General features: G+C 42.1%; 1 protein-coding gene across 3 annotated transcripts in view; it reads right to left on the reverse strand.

Moving 5' to 3' along the window:
* Nucleotides 1-15,633, reverse strand: part of peak1 (pseudopodium-enriched atypical kinase 1) — a 73,872-nt gene that overhangs the window by 12,685 nt on the left and 45,554 nt on the right. For all 3 annotated transcript variants that reach the window (XM_076142392.1, XM_076142393.1, XM_076142391.1), the window contains one exon: nt 2,144-5,615. In XM_076142392.1, coding sequence (XP_075998507.1) covers nt 2,144-5,505 — 3,362 coding nt within the window. In that variant the 5' untranslated portion in view covers nt 5,506-5,615. The remainder of the gene's footprint in view (nt 1-2,143; nt 5,616-15,633) is intronic.

The raw sequence follows: 15,633 nt of genomic DNA on the forward strand, positions 1-15,633 counted from the left end.
CCTTCACTGTTTCTTTACCCTCTGCAGGAACTCTACTGCTGGACTGATCGACAAAATCTCTGATCCAAAAGACTAATTACATTATCTTAGTATCCTGTCTTCCCTCCTAAGTCAACAGAACTTCAAATGGCCTGGGCGACCACAAATGTTCACCAGGGCTAAATGGAAGGAAAGGTCCTAAGTTCAAGCTTACCCACTGTATTGGCTTACACAGCTCCCCATTTGAAAACCTGGAATACAAGGCAAAGGCTCCTCCGTTTCTCCCTCTCTCAGTGTTCTCACCTGTCTAAGGTGATGTGTGCTTGCCAGTGCTTGAGAGCACACCCACTGTTAGCCAATAACTCTACTTCCAGTTAAAGAAAAAAACTCCAGCACATTTAACCCCTGTTCTGCCAATCAATTGCAACTGGTTCATTTATGTGTTATCACAAACCTGCTGGACTGTTCACCCCTGACAGTGGCACTTTGAATGTTTGAAAACCCTACAGTATATAACATGCTGTGTACAAAATATACTTCCAAATATATTACTATTATTGTGAGTAATACACGTGTGACAAAGGTTTGACTAAAACAAAATAGTAAAACAACATTGTTAACTACTACATGTTACATACAGTACCTTACCCTTCATTTGAAGTAGTATGAATTCATAAAAGATTGATTTCAGGGCCAAAGAACATCTAAAAATCACCAAAGACCTCATAAAGAATAATAATAAGACTGGCTGCTTCAAACCTAATCAACATTATTAAAGCAATGTGAGCTATTCACAGGCATTACTTCACATTCCACAAACACAATCCTTCTGTGAACACTTGGTTTGGGCACATCTTCCCCCATACCACCAAAGGAGGCCTGCGAAAAAAGGCATTGCTATTTTTGGTTTTTGGTCAACTTAGAACAGAACACACTAGCACTATTCAAATTCTGGTTATGGTGATATTCCAGATTTGTAAAAAAAACAGGTGAAAGAGATCTCATGTTTGACAATATGGTGTGAATCTGAAATGACTAGAGGTGGAGAGAACTGGAGGAGGAGGAGGAAAGAAAAGAGACAGAATGGGGCCCAGCTCTTGACAGGACAGAGGAGTGAAATATTCAAACGTTCACAGAGCTCTGTGCTCAAAGGAGAAAAATGTGAAGGGAGGGCTGGTGGAGGAGTTAAAATTACATGAAACAGAGAGTGATGGTAGAAAGCCCGGAGATCTGAAGGTCCAAGAAGAATCATGTGGAGGTGGAGGATAAATGAGGTTGTCAAAGTGTGGCAGATCTTAGGAGAAGATGAACAGGGAACGTCACAGGTGTAGCATGGCCTCAACTGCTTACAGGAGTGAGTCTGTTCTAGGGGTGGGGTGACGCGTGGACGTCAATCGCCTACTTGACGACATAAATACATCGATTTGCATAACCTTGCGCTGACGCGTCATAATGACGTAAGATGGCTGCGACAGGTGGAAGAATGTGCGGCACCGGCACCGGCCACTTGACCTTCCATCACTCACAGTATCGTGCACTTGCCGGTGGCGCCACAATCGGCCGTGCCGCGGAAAATTACTGACAGCACCCCCCTTATGTAGGTAGATCATTTTGACTTGGTCATTTTAAAAGTAGCTCCCAAGCTGAAAAACTATGACTGCTTCCTGGAGAAACACTGAACCTGAAACTGGGCTTACTGTATAATAGACTGATAGATGTCATTAAAAAGAGACCAACCAGACTGAGACACAACACATGTGGTCCCCTTGACAACTTGGCAAGCTCGCATGCAAAATTAAGATCACCAGAGACACTGAGAGACGCATCCCTATCAATTTGAAGGAGCAGCTGGTAAAGGTTGATGAGGCTCAGGTGAGATCTAAGTATTGCCTGCGGACAACAATCATTAGATTGGTGAGAGGTGGTACACACAGAGCATCTGTGAACTGATTTTATTTACTATCATGAAATCCACTGCTTACACAGAGCATGTTTAGAGACCATATGTATGGAAAGCATATTCAATTTGAGTCAAGAAATCATGATAAACTTTTTGCTATTAATTTCCTTTAATATGTATGGTAGGTGTTCACTAACAGACTGAGCTGTGGGGCAAGTTTGTGCATTGTGGTATCATGTGAAAACAAAATATATCAAATATTACCTGATACCCATCTTGTTAAGCTCTACTTCTGCAGTGTGTGTGGTTGGTGTTTCCCCTGGACCCTGGAAAGATGTGGGCTCCTTGCTCTCTGCAGGTGTCAGCAGTGTCGTTTCTCTGCACTCCTCTACTTGTAGTTCTCCCTCCCCATCACAAGGGGCTCTACCACTGTCTGGTTTATAAGTGAAGATGATAGTTGGCTTCTGGGTGGGATCCTCAGGTTTGGCTTCAGCAAACCAGTGCTGATGTTGGACTGGTGGCGGTGGAAGTATGTGAATAACTGTTCCATCGAGACCCACCAGTTTTCCCTTCTCTTTCTCTACTTCCACCTTCTCCCTTTGCTCATCTTCGTCTTTCCGTCGACGGAAGAAGCTCTTAAAGGAGATCCACCGTTTAGGCTTTGAGCTTTCTGTTGAAGTACGCCTCCCCTCTCCTCCACCTGGACTCATTTCACCTTCAGTGGCTCGTACAGGAGAACTGGAGGCAGAACTCTTGGTCCAGTTGCTAAAATGCCTCTGAAGGATGTTAGAAGCATGGTAAGGGGAAGATGTAGATCTGGGAGGGGGAAAGGGAGCATTTGGCTCCAACTTGCAGAGTGGAGTGGAGAGTGGGACAGCAGCTGAGGCACTCTGGGATTTTGACAACAGTTTTGATGGTGTGTCCTTCTTTGGCTTGGAAAGACAGCCATCAGTAGAGGAAAAAAGAGACTTGGATTGGCTGAGGGTCTCTTTTGTGGCATCTGGTGGAAGGGCGTATAGCTCCTCTGAACTACAGGTTTTGGTCTGTGCTGAGGGCGCCTCTGGAGGTGACTGGGGAGGCTGAATAGAAGCCACAATCTGAGAAAGCACAGCGCTGGCCTCCTCCCGATGGCTCACCACTGTCCCAAAGGGTGAAGCCAAGTCAGCATTTTCCTCTTTACTGGAAGTAATGTCCGCACTTATCTTGCAAGTGTGCATAACTGCATGTACAGTGGGGCTGTTTTTAGATAGAATTGCGGTAATGGCAACATTGGGAGAATTTGTTAGTGTAGTGGGAGAGAGTGCCCCAGCTGTGGAGCTCATTACAGTGCTTGTCACAGTGGTAGAGTCTGTAGTGGTTCTATACTGAAAATCTGTTTTTTTTGAGGCTTCAGGTAGAGCTTTTGTTTCTTCAAGAGAGGCTCTCTCTGATGTTCCTCTACCAGAGATGGTGGACTGGACACTCTCTGAAGACCCAATCTCTTCATAAGTATGACTCGTCACCCTACTTGCCCCTTTGGGCTGTTGTAGCTCCCCACTAAGGCCCAGAAAGCTCTTGTACACAGCTAAGTTGTCATAAGCGCTAGGATTTATAACGATAGGTACCTTGACTGCATTCTTGGAGCTGCGGGCATATGCTGGCTCATCTCGAATAATAATGGGAAAAGGGGGCATACCTGCATTATTGAAGCTGTTAAACTTGATTTCTGATAAGTTGTGGGATTTCACAGGGACAGTTCGCGCAGATGACAGCCCAGCAATGGGAGAAGTGGGAGCTGACTTATGATTGTAGTGCTGAGGTGAGATAGCGGGGCCAGCTGTACTCCCAACACCTAGATCCACTTTAGGAATCTTCTGACGAGGGCTTGTGCTTGATGTCCACACTTCTTGGTAGCGTATGCTCCCTGTTTTTTTCCGGGAGGGGGCTGGCAAAGCTACAGAAGTGAGTGATGTTGGCATGACAGGAGAAGATGGAGAAAAGGGAGAGGATGGAGATACGGGAAGACCTAAAGGAGTGCTACAAAATGAGACGGGGCTGGAAGGCATGGACAGGTTTTTGGGTTTGGGGTCTGGAATCTGTTCTTTGTGGGCCATGGATGCAGACACATCCACTACAGTGTAAGGCTTACAGATAAGAGATTTCTCCAGGTTCACTACACGGTATGGTTTGGCTTGCTCCTCTGTTGGACTAAAACTAATGGTGACTGGCTGACCTGGAAGGGCCTGCGGCATTGGTGCACCTTCTCTTCCATCCTGATCTCCTAATTTTATGGCCAGGACAGCCTTATGTGTTTCGGTCACCTTTGGTGGACTCAGTGCTCTATGGATGGGATCCTTTTTTGAAGGAGAAGTGCAGGTGATGGGAGTTTTTGAAGATGGAGGAGAAAGCACGCCATTTCGATGAGCACAAGGGGCACTGCTCCCACTGCTGGATGTTGTACGAGAGTCCTCTGGTAGTGATGATGATGATTCGGGAGAAGTGGTGGATTCAGAATTTGCCAAAAAAACACTTCTTTGAATGTCACAAGGTCCATATGGAAGAAGAGCTCCATTGGAGTCCATGGAGGGGTATCCGTTCAAGATCTCGTCATAACTATCATCATAGTCAACAGCACATATCCGTTGCAGTGAGCGGTTGCGAAGCGGCACAGTATTCCATTTTTTCCCAGCAGCAAATGGCACTGGAGACAATGTGGCAGCGCGGAAATTTGCAAACCGTGGTTGGCCTCGCATACGGATCTCCATGGCCAGTAGCTCTTCATCACTTTCATCCCAGCTCTCATGTTCATCATCATCATAATCCCTTTCACTCTCTTCCTCGTCCTCTTCCTCATCATCTTCATCTTCACTAGAAAAATCTGGGTAACAAAAACGCCCTCCCTCTGTGCTGATAACCTCTGTGCTATCGCTGAGGGATACCCGTTTTTGGGCAGGTTCACCACAGCTTATGCTCCCCATGGCCAGACAGCTTGAGGCTGGAAGGCCTCTTTCTAAGGACCGTCGGTAGGAGCAACTGATTCGTCCCCAAAACAAGTCCTTAGAGCCAGTAAAAGGAGAGGGACTAGGGCCAGGGCCCAGTCCTGCTATCTCTTTTAAGACGTCCGTCAGTCCACTGTTGTTGTTATTTCCACTTCGGGTCCATGCGCTAAACTGTCCATAACCCTCTATCTCCTCACTGCCATCATCTCCCTCATTGTTATTACTGGGTCCATAAAGCCTTTTATGGTTCAGCCCATTGTGATTCCAGACTGTAAATGCTGACGTCTTGCCCTGTTCTCCTGCATTTGGTGGTCGCTGTAGGTTCCCATCCAAATCCAGGACAGCTGAGGAGCAGGGAAGCATCATAGTGGGCTTGACCGCAATGGTTGGCTTCTTGGCCACTGGTGGACGGAAGTGTCCAGAGCGAACAGAAACGCTTCCAGCCCGCTGGGAGTTCCCGGTGTTGTTAGGATTGGCCCTGGCCCCAGCAGGGGTTGAATTCTGCTGCTGAGGTGGTGGAGGCCTCAGCTCGGTATGATTCTTTCCTCCACCACTGGGGGCCAGACAATGCAGACTCTTGGGTTTGAAACAGTTCTTGCATTCGCCTGGTTTCCATACGTGTTCTGTAAAGGTGCTGCAGGCAGACATGGTTGCAAGTCCAGTGATGAAACCTGCTGGTTCAGTGGACAGGAAACCCCTCCATGAAGCCGCTAGCTGCAGGAACAACAATGGGATAAATCAAGCCCCAAGCACTGGACCTGAAGGAAAAAAAGAGACAAAAAGATGAGGTTTAGAACATGTTGGACAACATCAAATAATACAAGTGAGAGGCAGAAAAGGGGAATAAGTAAACATAGAAATCAGTGCTGCACTGTCTCCAGTAGGTGGCAAACTGTCTCTGCTTTACAGCCAGTCGTTCCTTAAAGGCAATAATCTGTTCCCTCCTAACTCACAGCAGACTATGGGAGCAGAGGAACAGAAGTAAAGAGGATTATGATACTGAATTTATGAAAAGCTGTCTACTATTATTGGCTGCTACAGTCAAGGTTTAGGTGAGATACAGCAACTGAAACTGTCATTAAAAAGAAACCTCACTGTCCTAAATCCTAGGTGAAAAGCTAAGGTGAAAATTCAGTGTCCCATGATTAAAAAGATTTTAAAAAAGTCAAACTACTACTACATATTTAAACTAGATAAAGTAAGGCATTAAAAATACATGACAAAGGTAGAAACATAAATGAAGAAACAATTCTTCTATACTAAGTCAAATGTTATCACAGCCTTGTGAACCATCCGAAAACTTCAGATACAGAGCATTAGTTGTCAATTTGAAACAGTTAACTGTAGTATCTGACATTTGGGGGAGGCAGTAGCTCAGTGGGTAGAGCTGCCGAGGTGCCCCTGAGCAAGGCACCGGGCCCTCAATTGCTCCCCCCTCTGCGAAGGGTGGTAATGTAATGTAGGTCGCTTTGGATAAAGGTGTCTGCCAAATGAACGTAATGTAATGTAATGAATGCGACTAAACATTTGCTTTTCCTCCATGAAGCGTTACTGTAACCTTTGCACTCAACCAGGAGAGAATATGGTAATACGGGATCTTCGTCAAAGCAACACAGCCTCCTTTAGCTGGGGTGAGAAGACTGACAGTTCTGTTTGACATAACCATACAGACTATGAAGGATCACAAAGTGCTTAGCCTTTATACACTATTGAATGTTGGCTACTTTTCAGGAGATAACCTGTCGAAATCTGACAAGACTTCCTTTATATGTTGCTTTTCAAGGATCATTTTTGATAGGGCTTTACAATGCCTCTCATTTCCCCAAGAACATATAATGTAATCAACCACGTGTGGTGACATGCAAGCCCTTCTCATCAGGAGCACTTTACATATCACAGGTCAAGCTAAACTAATAATGACACAATGACTTGAATGAATAGTACAGTGGCTAGGAAAGATGAACAATTGCCATTTATCAGTGTTTCCGAACAAATGTAGTTTGACAAGTTGTGGTCTGATCTGTCCACAGGACATTGTCCCAAAAATCTCATGCAGCCTTTAGTTGGTGTTGTGTTAATTGACAAAAAGGCATCTTGCATAAGTAGAAGGTGTCTTTTGGATGGATTGAGTTCAGACCAAATGATGGGCTGTTAATATCCAGGTAACTAACTCACTAATCTTTGTCTTTTTTGTGTGACCCACACCTCAGTTAAAGCTTAGGCTATGACTCGACACAGGGCCGCTATTGACAGGGATGGGTGCCTCAGTCTTCCCATCCATCCCACAGGGTCATGAGTGGCAGATCCTGTACAGAAGGATGTCACGATGACAACACCCTGAACTTGGCCAGGGCCAGACACAATAAAACAGGAACTCCTGACTTGTTAATGGGTGGGGGAGATTTATCCTGTTCTGCTCCACAAGCCACATCCTCATTGGAAACAAAGACTGCAATTATAAATATTTTTTTCCAAACCTGGCAATGTTGGGACACACATAATAGCTGTGTGTTAAAGAGGCAGATGTACAAAACTTCATCAACAACCACAAACAAAGCCCATAAAGATGAATGACTGTTTCACTACATATTTGTGCAGTGTCCATGGCTGCTGAGATAGAAGTTATACTTTGGATGGAACAAAATCAGAAATCTCACCACAATAGAATCTAAAATCGCGTTATGAATTACAGGAGTCTGTCCTCCTTTAGATTTTGGGGGAGAGATTTTAGACCATTTCTTAAATCACATCTGTAACACAACTGTCTGCAATCGCACGCAAGAAACAGCCAAGCAACTTACATAATTCTGCTGAGTAGTAATATACAAACATAACTCGTTTTTTTAAGCACACCAAGCAAATACCTGTGTTGATGAGATTCTGTCCAATTATCTGGACTCCATTATCGGTCCAAGACTGCTTCACGTGGTAACACTGGATTTTAGGAAGCCCACTGAATATTTCTACTTAATTGGCTTCAATAAAATATAATCATGAACAGCAACTCTCAATGTGCATTTTAATATTTTATTTTGTATCAGTTTCCCTGCCATCAGACTATAGAACTTTCTTCCAGTTTTTCATGAAGATGGGGGCAAAAAGCAGTGCCATGTTGTCAGTGACAAGACCATGCATCATCTAGTCTGGGATGCAGCTATACTTTGGGAACTCCAACAATCCCAACTGGCCATCAATCATTCCCTTAGTAAGCCAGACCCATATTTAAATGACACAGCTGACAGTCATTAAAATATGATAACTCCACAAATAAGTTAAAACAGGGGGTGAGGGGGGAAACTAACACTTCTTTGCTTACAAAGGAGTGTTAGTTTCTTCTTTGTCATTCCTGTTCAACAAGACAATTATTCTTTCTCCGGATATGTAGTTCACAGTAGTGTTCCTACTCATGGCCACAAGCCAAATAATGGACTGCAATTTTTGTGTTACCTTTATTATGTAACTGGTATTATATAACATCACTGATATGGGGTGATTTTCTTTTTTTTTTAACAGCAAATGTGTTTCCACTCAAACACACATGCAGAAACACATGGTGTTTGTTATGCATGTATAATTGATTGGGCCAATATATTGATGTCGCTGACGGAACTAGATGCCTTCAGTATACAGTCTGGCGACACTGTGGTAAAGGAATAGCTGCTCTCCTTAATTCATTTTGGTACAAAGCAATTCATTTGTGCTTGAAGACATCAGGAAACGGAAGGAAACACACATATTTTTCTTATAAAATAAAATTGTATAATTTCTCCCATAATTCAAAATGCTAATTGTACCTTTGCTAATTCTATAACTAACTGTATATATGTATATAAATTATAGTTTCTCAGCAACATACCTCGTTTTGGGCCTGTACCGTGCATTCAATTTCTCGTATCTTAGTACATTTAAAGGACCCGTGCAGACGTCTTACTGCTTTTTTAAACATAAATGGATAGATAGTATCACAACAAACCTGCAACAAAAAATTTGCTTGGGTGCACAGAAGATCATCACATTTTGTCATAAATGTGTGAAAAACTTCTGAAGGTCCACTGAACTTCTGACCTTCTGTACACATGTCTATACATGTAGAGCTCTTTGTGGTCACATAGGTGTGGGTGTGGGTGTAAGCACTGAACACAGACATAGTGCGCTACATACAAGAGCTATGCAGAGTGTTTATCACTTATGCCTCACTAACCAGGCTAGACTTGTGATTTCTGTTGTTAAAGTGCACCCTTGTTTCGTCATAACACTTTAACACAACTCTTTTTATGGCAAGGCTCTTTTTGTGACATCTTATTCTCTTCCTCTTGCATTTGCTCACTTCCAAGATCATTTTCTGTTGTGTCTCTGGCTCCATTGGTAAAATATCTTTTGCATCTCCCTGTTTCAGCCTTACATTCTTCTCTGTTCGACTCTCTCCCTGTCTTCTGTCCTTCTTAACTTAAGAGAGTACGTGGAGATATCAGATACAAACACAAACACACACTGGCCTTTCAACATTGGTATATGTAGGCATGTGTAATAGACAGACAGTTATGTGTGGAAGTGTGCACAACCATCTGTCATCTGTTAAAGATGACTAACACATAAATACATCCCACCGCTGTGTGAGGACAACTGAAGCTGTACTCTTGCTGGGTGTGCACAACACACACATACTGTACACCCACACAGAGCTATGTCTAAATGCATGATTTAAACCTGGATTGCCCTTGAGACATTCAAACCAAAGTGGTGTGACTGATGATGTTTCTCAATTAAAACAATCTGAGAGCGCTTCATCAAATAAACAATATAAAGGTCAAGATGAAAGACGAAATGACAAGAAGTTCCAGAACTGATCTCTTGGCCGCTGCAACTACGCTCTATAGTGCAGCTAGTGCAGAGTTAGCCATTCAGATGAGCTACAGCACTGGCCAAAGATATGCATGTGCCCATCTGTTCCTGATTTGATAGTAGCAAATAGTCTGGTTTTGTGCCAAGCAACACATCATAAAACACCTGCTGGTCCCTGCTATCGCCAAAACACCAGCCCCATTGGATTGCCAAGTGAGACTCAAATTTGTAAGCAGCGAGTGGTGGGACAGCACTTTATTTACTGACAGCTACCCTGTGAGTCATAAAATGTTTTTAATTCTTCGTTCTTAATTTGGCTTAGAAAAAACAAAATGAGGAAGATATACTTTGGAAAGGTCACTTTCGTAAATAGACCAGTTGTGATTTTGGCAGTAAGACCAGGGCTTACTGGGAATTTCCTGTCTGACAAACGCAACGACTAACACAAAAAGACTGTCACCATCTTGTATATAATTGAATTTCCTCCATTATAAAATGTTTTATAATGGCCACTTTATCAGACATCCATCCAAGTGGTTCTAATATTTTGATCACAAACTTAAAGAGGACAGGTTATAGTCTTGTATAACAGCACAACTTAATTTCACAGTCAGCCTATCATTCTTTCATCTTATTCATTCTTCCATACATCTGAGGCCTCTCTTGACTCGTCCTTCAGCAGTTAAAGCTCAGTGAGCTGATATTCTCAAGAAGTACTCTCTCTGAAGGAGATTAAACATTTGGGAACAGACTATGAGTGCACACAGACTATGACACTACATTTAGCAGCAGTGCTCCCTATAGCCAGACTGAAGCAAGAGAGCTGTCTCCCAATTTTCACCTGGCTAATTTGATCTCGTCAAGTGGCTGGACGCTTGAATGGCTAAATGGAGACTGAGGGAATTGATAAATGTGTCTGAAAATGGTGTGAGTGGTGGTGCAAGAGAAGAAGTTAGAACCCGGAAGGGGATCTCGACAAATTCAGGTGAGCCTGTGAGTAGATAGTGACATCAAGTAACATCTCAACATATCTTACTGAGGAGCACCTCTGCAAGCACAAGGTTTATGAATTTGCTTATTTGATGATTTGCTGGATATGTATCTGACACAATTCACAAGAACATTTTATGTCATTCAGTAGTGTGCTCAATAACAGGAAATGAGAAAAAAGTCACTGCTGCGATAAGAAGCTTAACAATATAATTATAACCAATATGAATAAAATTTCTTTGCTGTGTTTGTTTCAGGTTACAGTGATTCTCATAAATTGAGGTTGGTAAATCTGACAGGATTGTTTGTAGTGTTGTAAAGTACTTTTAACACATTAACTAGGTGATCACTGGAATTGCTCTGTTTTGAGTGAATAACCAAAATAATGCCAACAAGTAGTTATTTGCTGTTAACTTGTTGTTTGATGATTTCTGACAAATAAAAACGTACATTGATCAAAACTAGTGACAGGATGATCAAACTGAAACGTGAAGCTTTCCCCCGAGAAAAGTCTGGATGCTGAGGAAAACAAGTCTCATTCCCTAACCAGAGCACGTTCAAAAGCAGAGATCACCTGAGGGATGGTATGAGGGAGAGGGAGCCCACTGAAGCTGCTAGGTAACAGTGAATAACTGATGCTGAAAGCCAAAGCTATGAGGAGATGGGATATGGGATTTTCTGCTGCTTTGGGGCAGAAGGTTTGAAAGATAAGACAGCTGAGGCAGTGACACCGAAAAGAGTTGAATAGATATAAAATAGGAACTGTAATGCAGCGCAAGAAGCAAGGATGTGGCAAAGCAGAACTATTAGTTGTTCATGAAGGTAAAAGAAAGCCAATGTACATTCAAAAACATTACTATTAAAGAGTCCCCGCTCAGACCATTTTGTAATCACCAAAATCTACATATATGAAAAAAAAACTAAAAACATATTGCTTCTTTTATTAGAAGGTGTGCAATAGGTGTGAATACAAACCCCTATACAATGTCTGAGGCAGACCCATCTCCTGTCATGAATCACTTCTATATAATTGCATTTGCAATGACATTTCGGCCAAATGTCAGTTATGAAAGTACAGCTTTCATTAGCTGGTCAATTAAACGTTTGTTTGTAAAATCAACTATTCAGCTGTTTTGTTCTCTCATGTTTTACAAAACATTGGTTTAATTGAGTGAAAACAGATTCACATTCATTAAAATTCAAGTGAAACACCAACTCTCCTGAATAACGTTTTATCGATTGAGAGAGGCAGTACAACAGCTGAGAGGATCAAAAGAGCCCAGAGAGAACTGCTGTTCTAGTCCAAAACATGAAGGGTGAAATGGCTCTCAAGAAGAGTAAAGCGGTGAGATAATGCACACCACGGGCCTCAGGTCACTCTCCCCACTTTAACAGTAACATTCATACAGCATTCAAGCTTCAACTAACAGAGAACCAGTCTGATCCTCTGTATATTCGCGATGTGTTGGGTTATGTTTAAGTGGTCCAGTGTGCCTGCTCTATTTAGGTCAAATGAGTTCCAGTCTACATAAACGTAAACATTATCATCATGACAAACAAAAATGGTTAAGTAAATGTGACTGCCTGAAGCAATCCAGACATGTTTGAAGTGCTGGAAAAGCCATCGGGAATTTTACCTTGTGGTTGCCATTTCTCTGCTGAGAGAAGGGAGAGATTTTAGGCCATCATTGGACACAAGTTTGGCTCCTGCCAGTGAAAAACGGTTTCTACAGTGTAGTCGAAGAACAGACGCTCTTGTTACGGTTGTCTAGGTTTTTGACACGTAACAGCTAAACATGGGCTTTAAAATAATACTGCACAACTATAATGAGTATACAACATTGCTGTTTTTGGCATATTAACTTGAAATAAAATATATTGCTATTCAGAATCTGCTATTCATACATTACAGAAGAATACTTTGAATTTGTCAGTAAAACTGCTTTTGGCTCATATTGAACACACAGCAGTGGGTATTGTAACAACCCAATGGCCTAAATATAATCTTCCCTCTTCAAGCTGATTCACGGACGAATGGAAGAGCATATGCACTATTACAATGCACTGTCAAAACAATACCTCCTCACTCACTACTGCAATAAGCTTCACTCACCACCACTTGGCAATTCATCCGTGAGTCTGAGTTAAATAATGCCTCTTAGAGGCTGGATGAAGGTGCAGCAAAATGGAGCATGTCTTCCAAGAGCTGATTTGTCTTCAGCTGAAGTGATTCTGAACGCAGATTTTGATTATCTATATCGTAATTTTGATAATGGACTGGATATGAAAGAAACAGTGGGGTAAGAAGGGGAACATCGAGACAGGCAGAAAGTGAGAAAGAGGAAATGAGAGGCTGAGAGAGAGAAAAAAGAAAAAAGAAAGTGACAACATTCCAGCACAGTGTTTGGTGTGAGTTCTGAGAGTTGTTGAAGTTTGGCCTGGGAAAGAGGCAGTTGAGGTCTCTGTGGAGACGCTGTGTGTTGACCTCCAGACAAACACCAGCTGTTTGGCACAAGAGACAGCCAGCTGTGAGGGAGTGGTTAATACATGCAAAAATACACATACACACACATATGCACGCACGCACGCACACACAACTCTGTACTTAAAAACTGTTAAACTTGATAAAACGATAACTTTCCTAGCTGTACTATATAATTTACTGTGTAACAGTTTAGATGATGATCACGATCTATCATGTCAAAGCTGAATATTATACAATCTTCAATGAGATTATAATCATTTTAAGAAACTAGTTGAAACTAGTATGGATATTTCTACTATCCAGACTGGCTAGCTAGGGTTAGGGTGTTGACATTACCTGTTCCATTGAAAATCAACACAGGATGTTCTGATATACTGCATTGCATGTGACTGCAGCTTAAACATGGTCACATATGTTCTCTACAGGAACAAAATGTTCCTTTGTGTTTGGTCACAAAAATCTCTCTCTGGGGATCTCTCATCTGTCCAAAGTCGGGTACAAAATCCAATGTCATAGAAGACTTTTGCTGTCATTGGGAATTTCTACAAAGTGTTATGAGGGGTAAAACTATTGAGGCACAGAAAACATGTTTTGAGGAAAAGCCACAAGAAAACTGGGAAAATACATCTGGAGACTGCTCAGTGTGAAACCCACAGGCTTTTCCCTGTGCTGGTTGATCATGAACCATGCTAAATGACTTTATGTATGCCGCAGGAGGCTGGGAGGGCAGACAATGTGTTCCTTAGATGTGCTTTAACTCCTGTTGTGATGTGTTAGACAAGGGAAGTGGAAGAAGAAGAGGAGTAGAATGCGGTTTCAATGATAATAGTCACAGTGAGTGCATCATGCAGTGAAATACATCTATGTTGTTCGTATAGCTACACATCGACACATCCAAATGATAAGTATGTATTTGAAGCACGCCTATATTATTGCAAAATCTGGCAAGACTATAAATACAGGTTTTGTCATGAGATTTATGTCTCACTCAATTTTTATCTTCTCTATGTCCCTATTTATGGTGCCATTTGTCTTGTTAAATCACAATCCCCCATCTCTCTCTCCTGAACTTTATCTTTATCAGTATCAGTAAGATTACATGATTTTGTCACAGTCAATATACTTCAAAATAGACGTACATAGTGGGTGGATAACACAAATCAAAATACATTTGATAATGTCACCACATAGACAAAATACTGCAGTTCGACAATAGCCTGTGCAAACATGAGTTATTGAGTCTTTCTGGAGTGTAGATATAAGAGAAACATGTGAGAATATTTTGGAGGCCCACTAACAAATGTGAAGCTGCTGGAAAAATGTGTCCTAGTTTCTTCAAAGAAGTTGCCTGTTTCTATGAGGCTTCAGTCCTCTGCACAATAATGATTTAACCATGGCTCTATCTGCTTCTCTGCTCCATCGCTCCATGTGCTTCCTGGAGAAACGGCTAACGTAACCTCACAATCAGCTACAGTTGGGAGATCACCCAGAACTATCTTTTTTCCCCCGATATTAACACTCCTCAATATGTAGGCATAAAACATCACAAAACCACTATATTCCACACTGAATTTCCAAAAAACGACCACTTTCCCCTCTCCAGAAAGACTTCATTTACAACACGAAGCAGTAGAAGAGCCTGTGTCCTGGACAGATTAGGCTTTCTTACTGCAATATCTAGAAAATGAAAATGTAGTCTTAAATGTATCAGAATTCTGGAAATGATGCAACTGCTGCTGTTCTTGTTATTGGATTTCAGGCCTAGATGTATGAGGGATCACCAACTACTGCAATATAGAAACGTGCACGAAAGAGTGCATGCAGATACTAAGTAAAACATAATTAGTACACACAATAAGGGGTACGAAGTACATACAATCGGGGAACAGTACATGACAGTAGTAGTGCTACATACTATAAAGTGACAGTGAGGGGTGTGGGGGGGATTTATTATAAAGTCCAATGGCCACAGGGAGGAAGGAAAACAATACAGGATCATCATCTTATGACCTCAAACACCTTGCTACTCTTAAATGTCAAGTGCGAAACAGTGATAGAATCAGAGAGGGTAGAATCAGAGGTAAGGCACTAATGCCATCCTGCAACACAGTTGCTTCTCGCTGAAATGCACAGGGGATGAGAACAGATGCCTGCGGGTCAAAAGCTTTAAAAAAAAAAAGAGCTTATGTATGCCGTACAGCAGCTTACACAAGATACAGTAACTCACATTTGCCTGAACAAGCATTTCATCCTACTTACTTACTTCAACCTACCAGCCCCAGACCATCCTAGCTGGTGCACACAAGTGTGTGGAATTGAGCCTGGCGGTTCTCATTACAAAAAGAAATCTCAGATGCTAATGTGAGTTTTGTTGTTGGTAAATATAGTCAATATGTTGGTCACATATTACTTGCTTACTTCCCATTACTTTCCCTGCAGCAATATTATTTGTGCATTTC

This window comes from Genypterus blacodes, unplaced genomic scaffold, assembly GCF_046128005.1.
Source record: "Genypterus blacodes isolate CSIRO-AG114 ecotype Tasmania unplaced genomic scaffold, CSIRO-AGI_Gbla_v1 ptg000021l_1, whole genome shotgun sequence".
Classification (NCBI taxonomy): domain Eukaryota; kingdom Metazoa; phylum Chordata; class Actinopteri; order Ophidiiformes; family Ophidiidae; genus Genypterus; species Genypterus blacodes.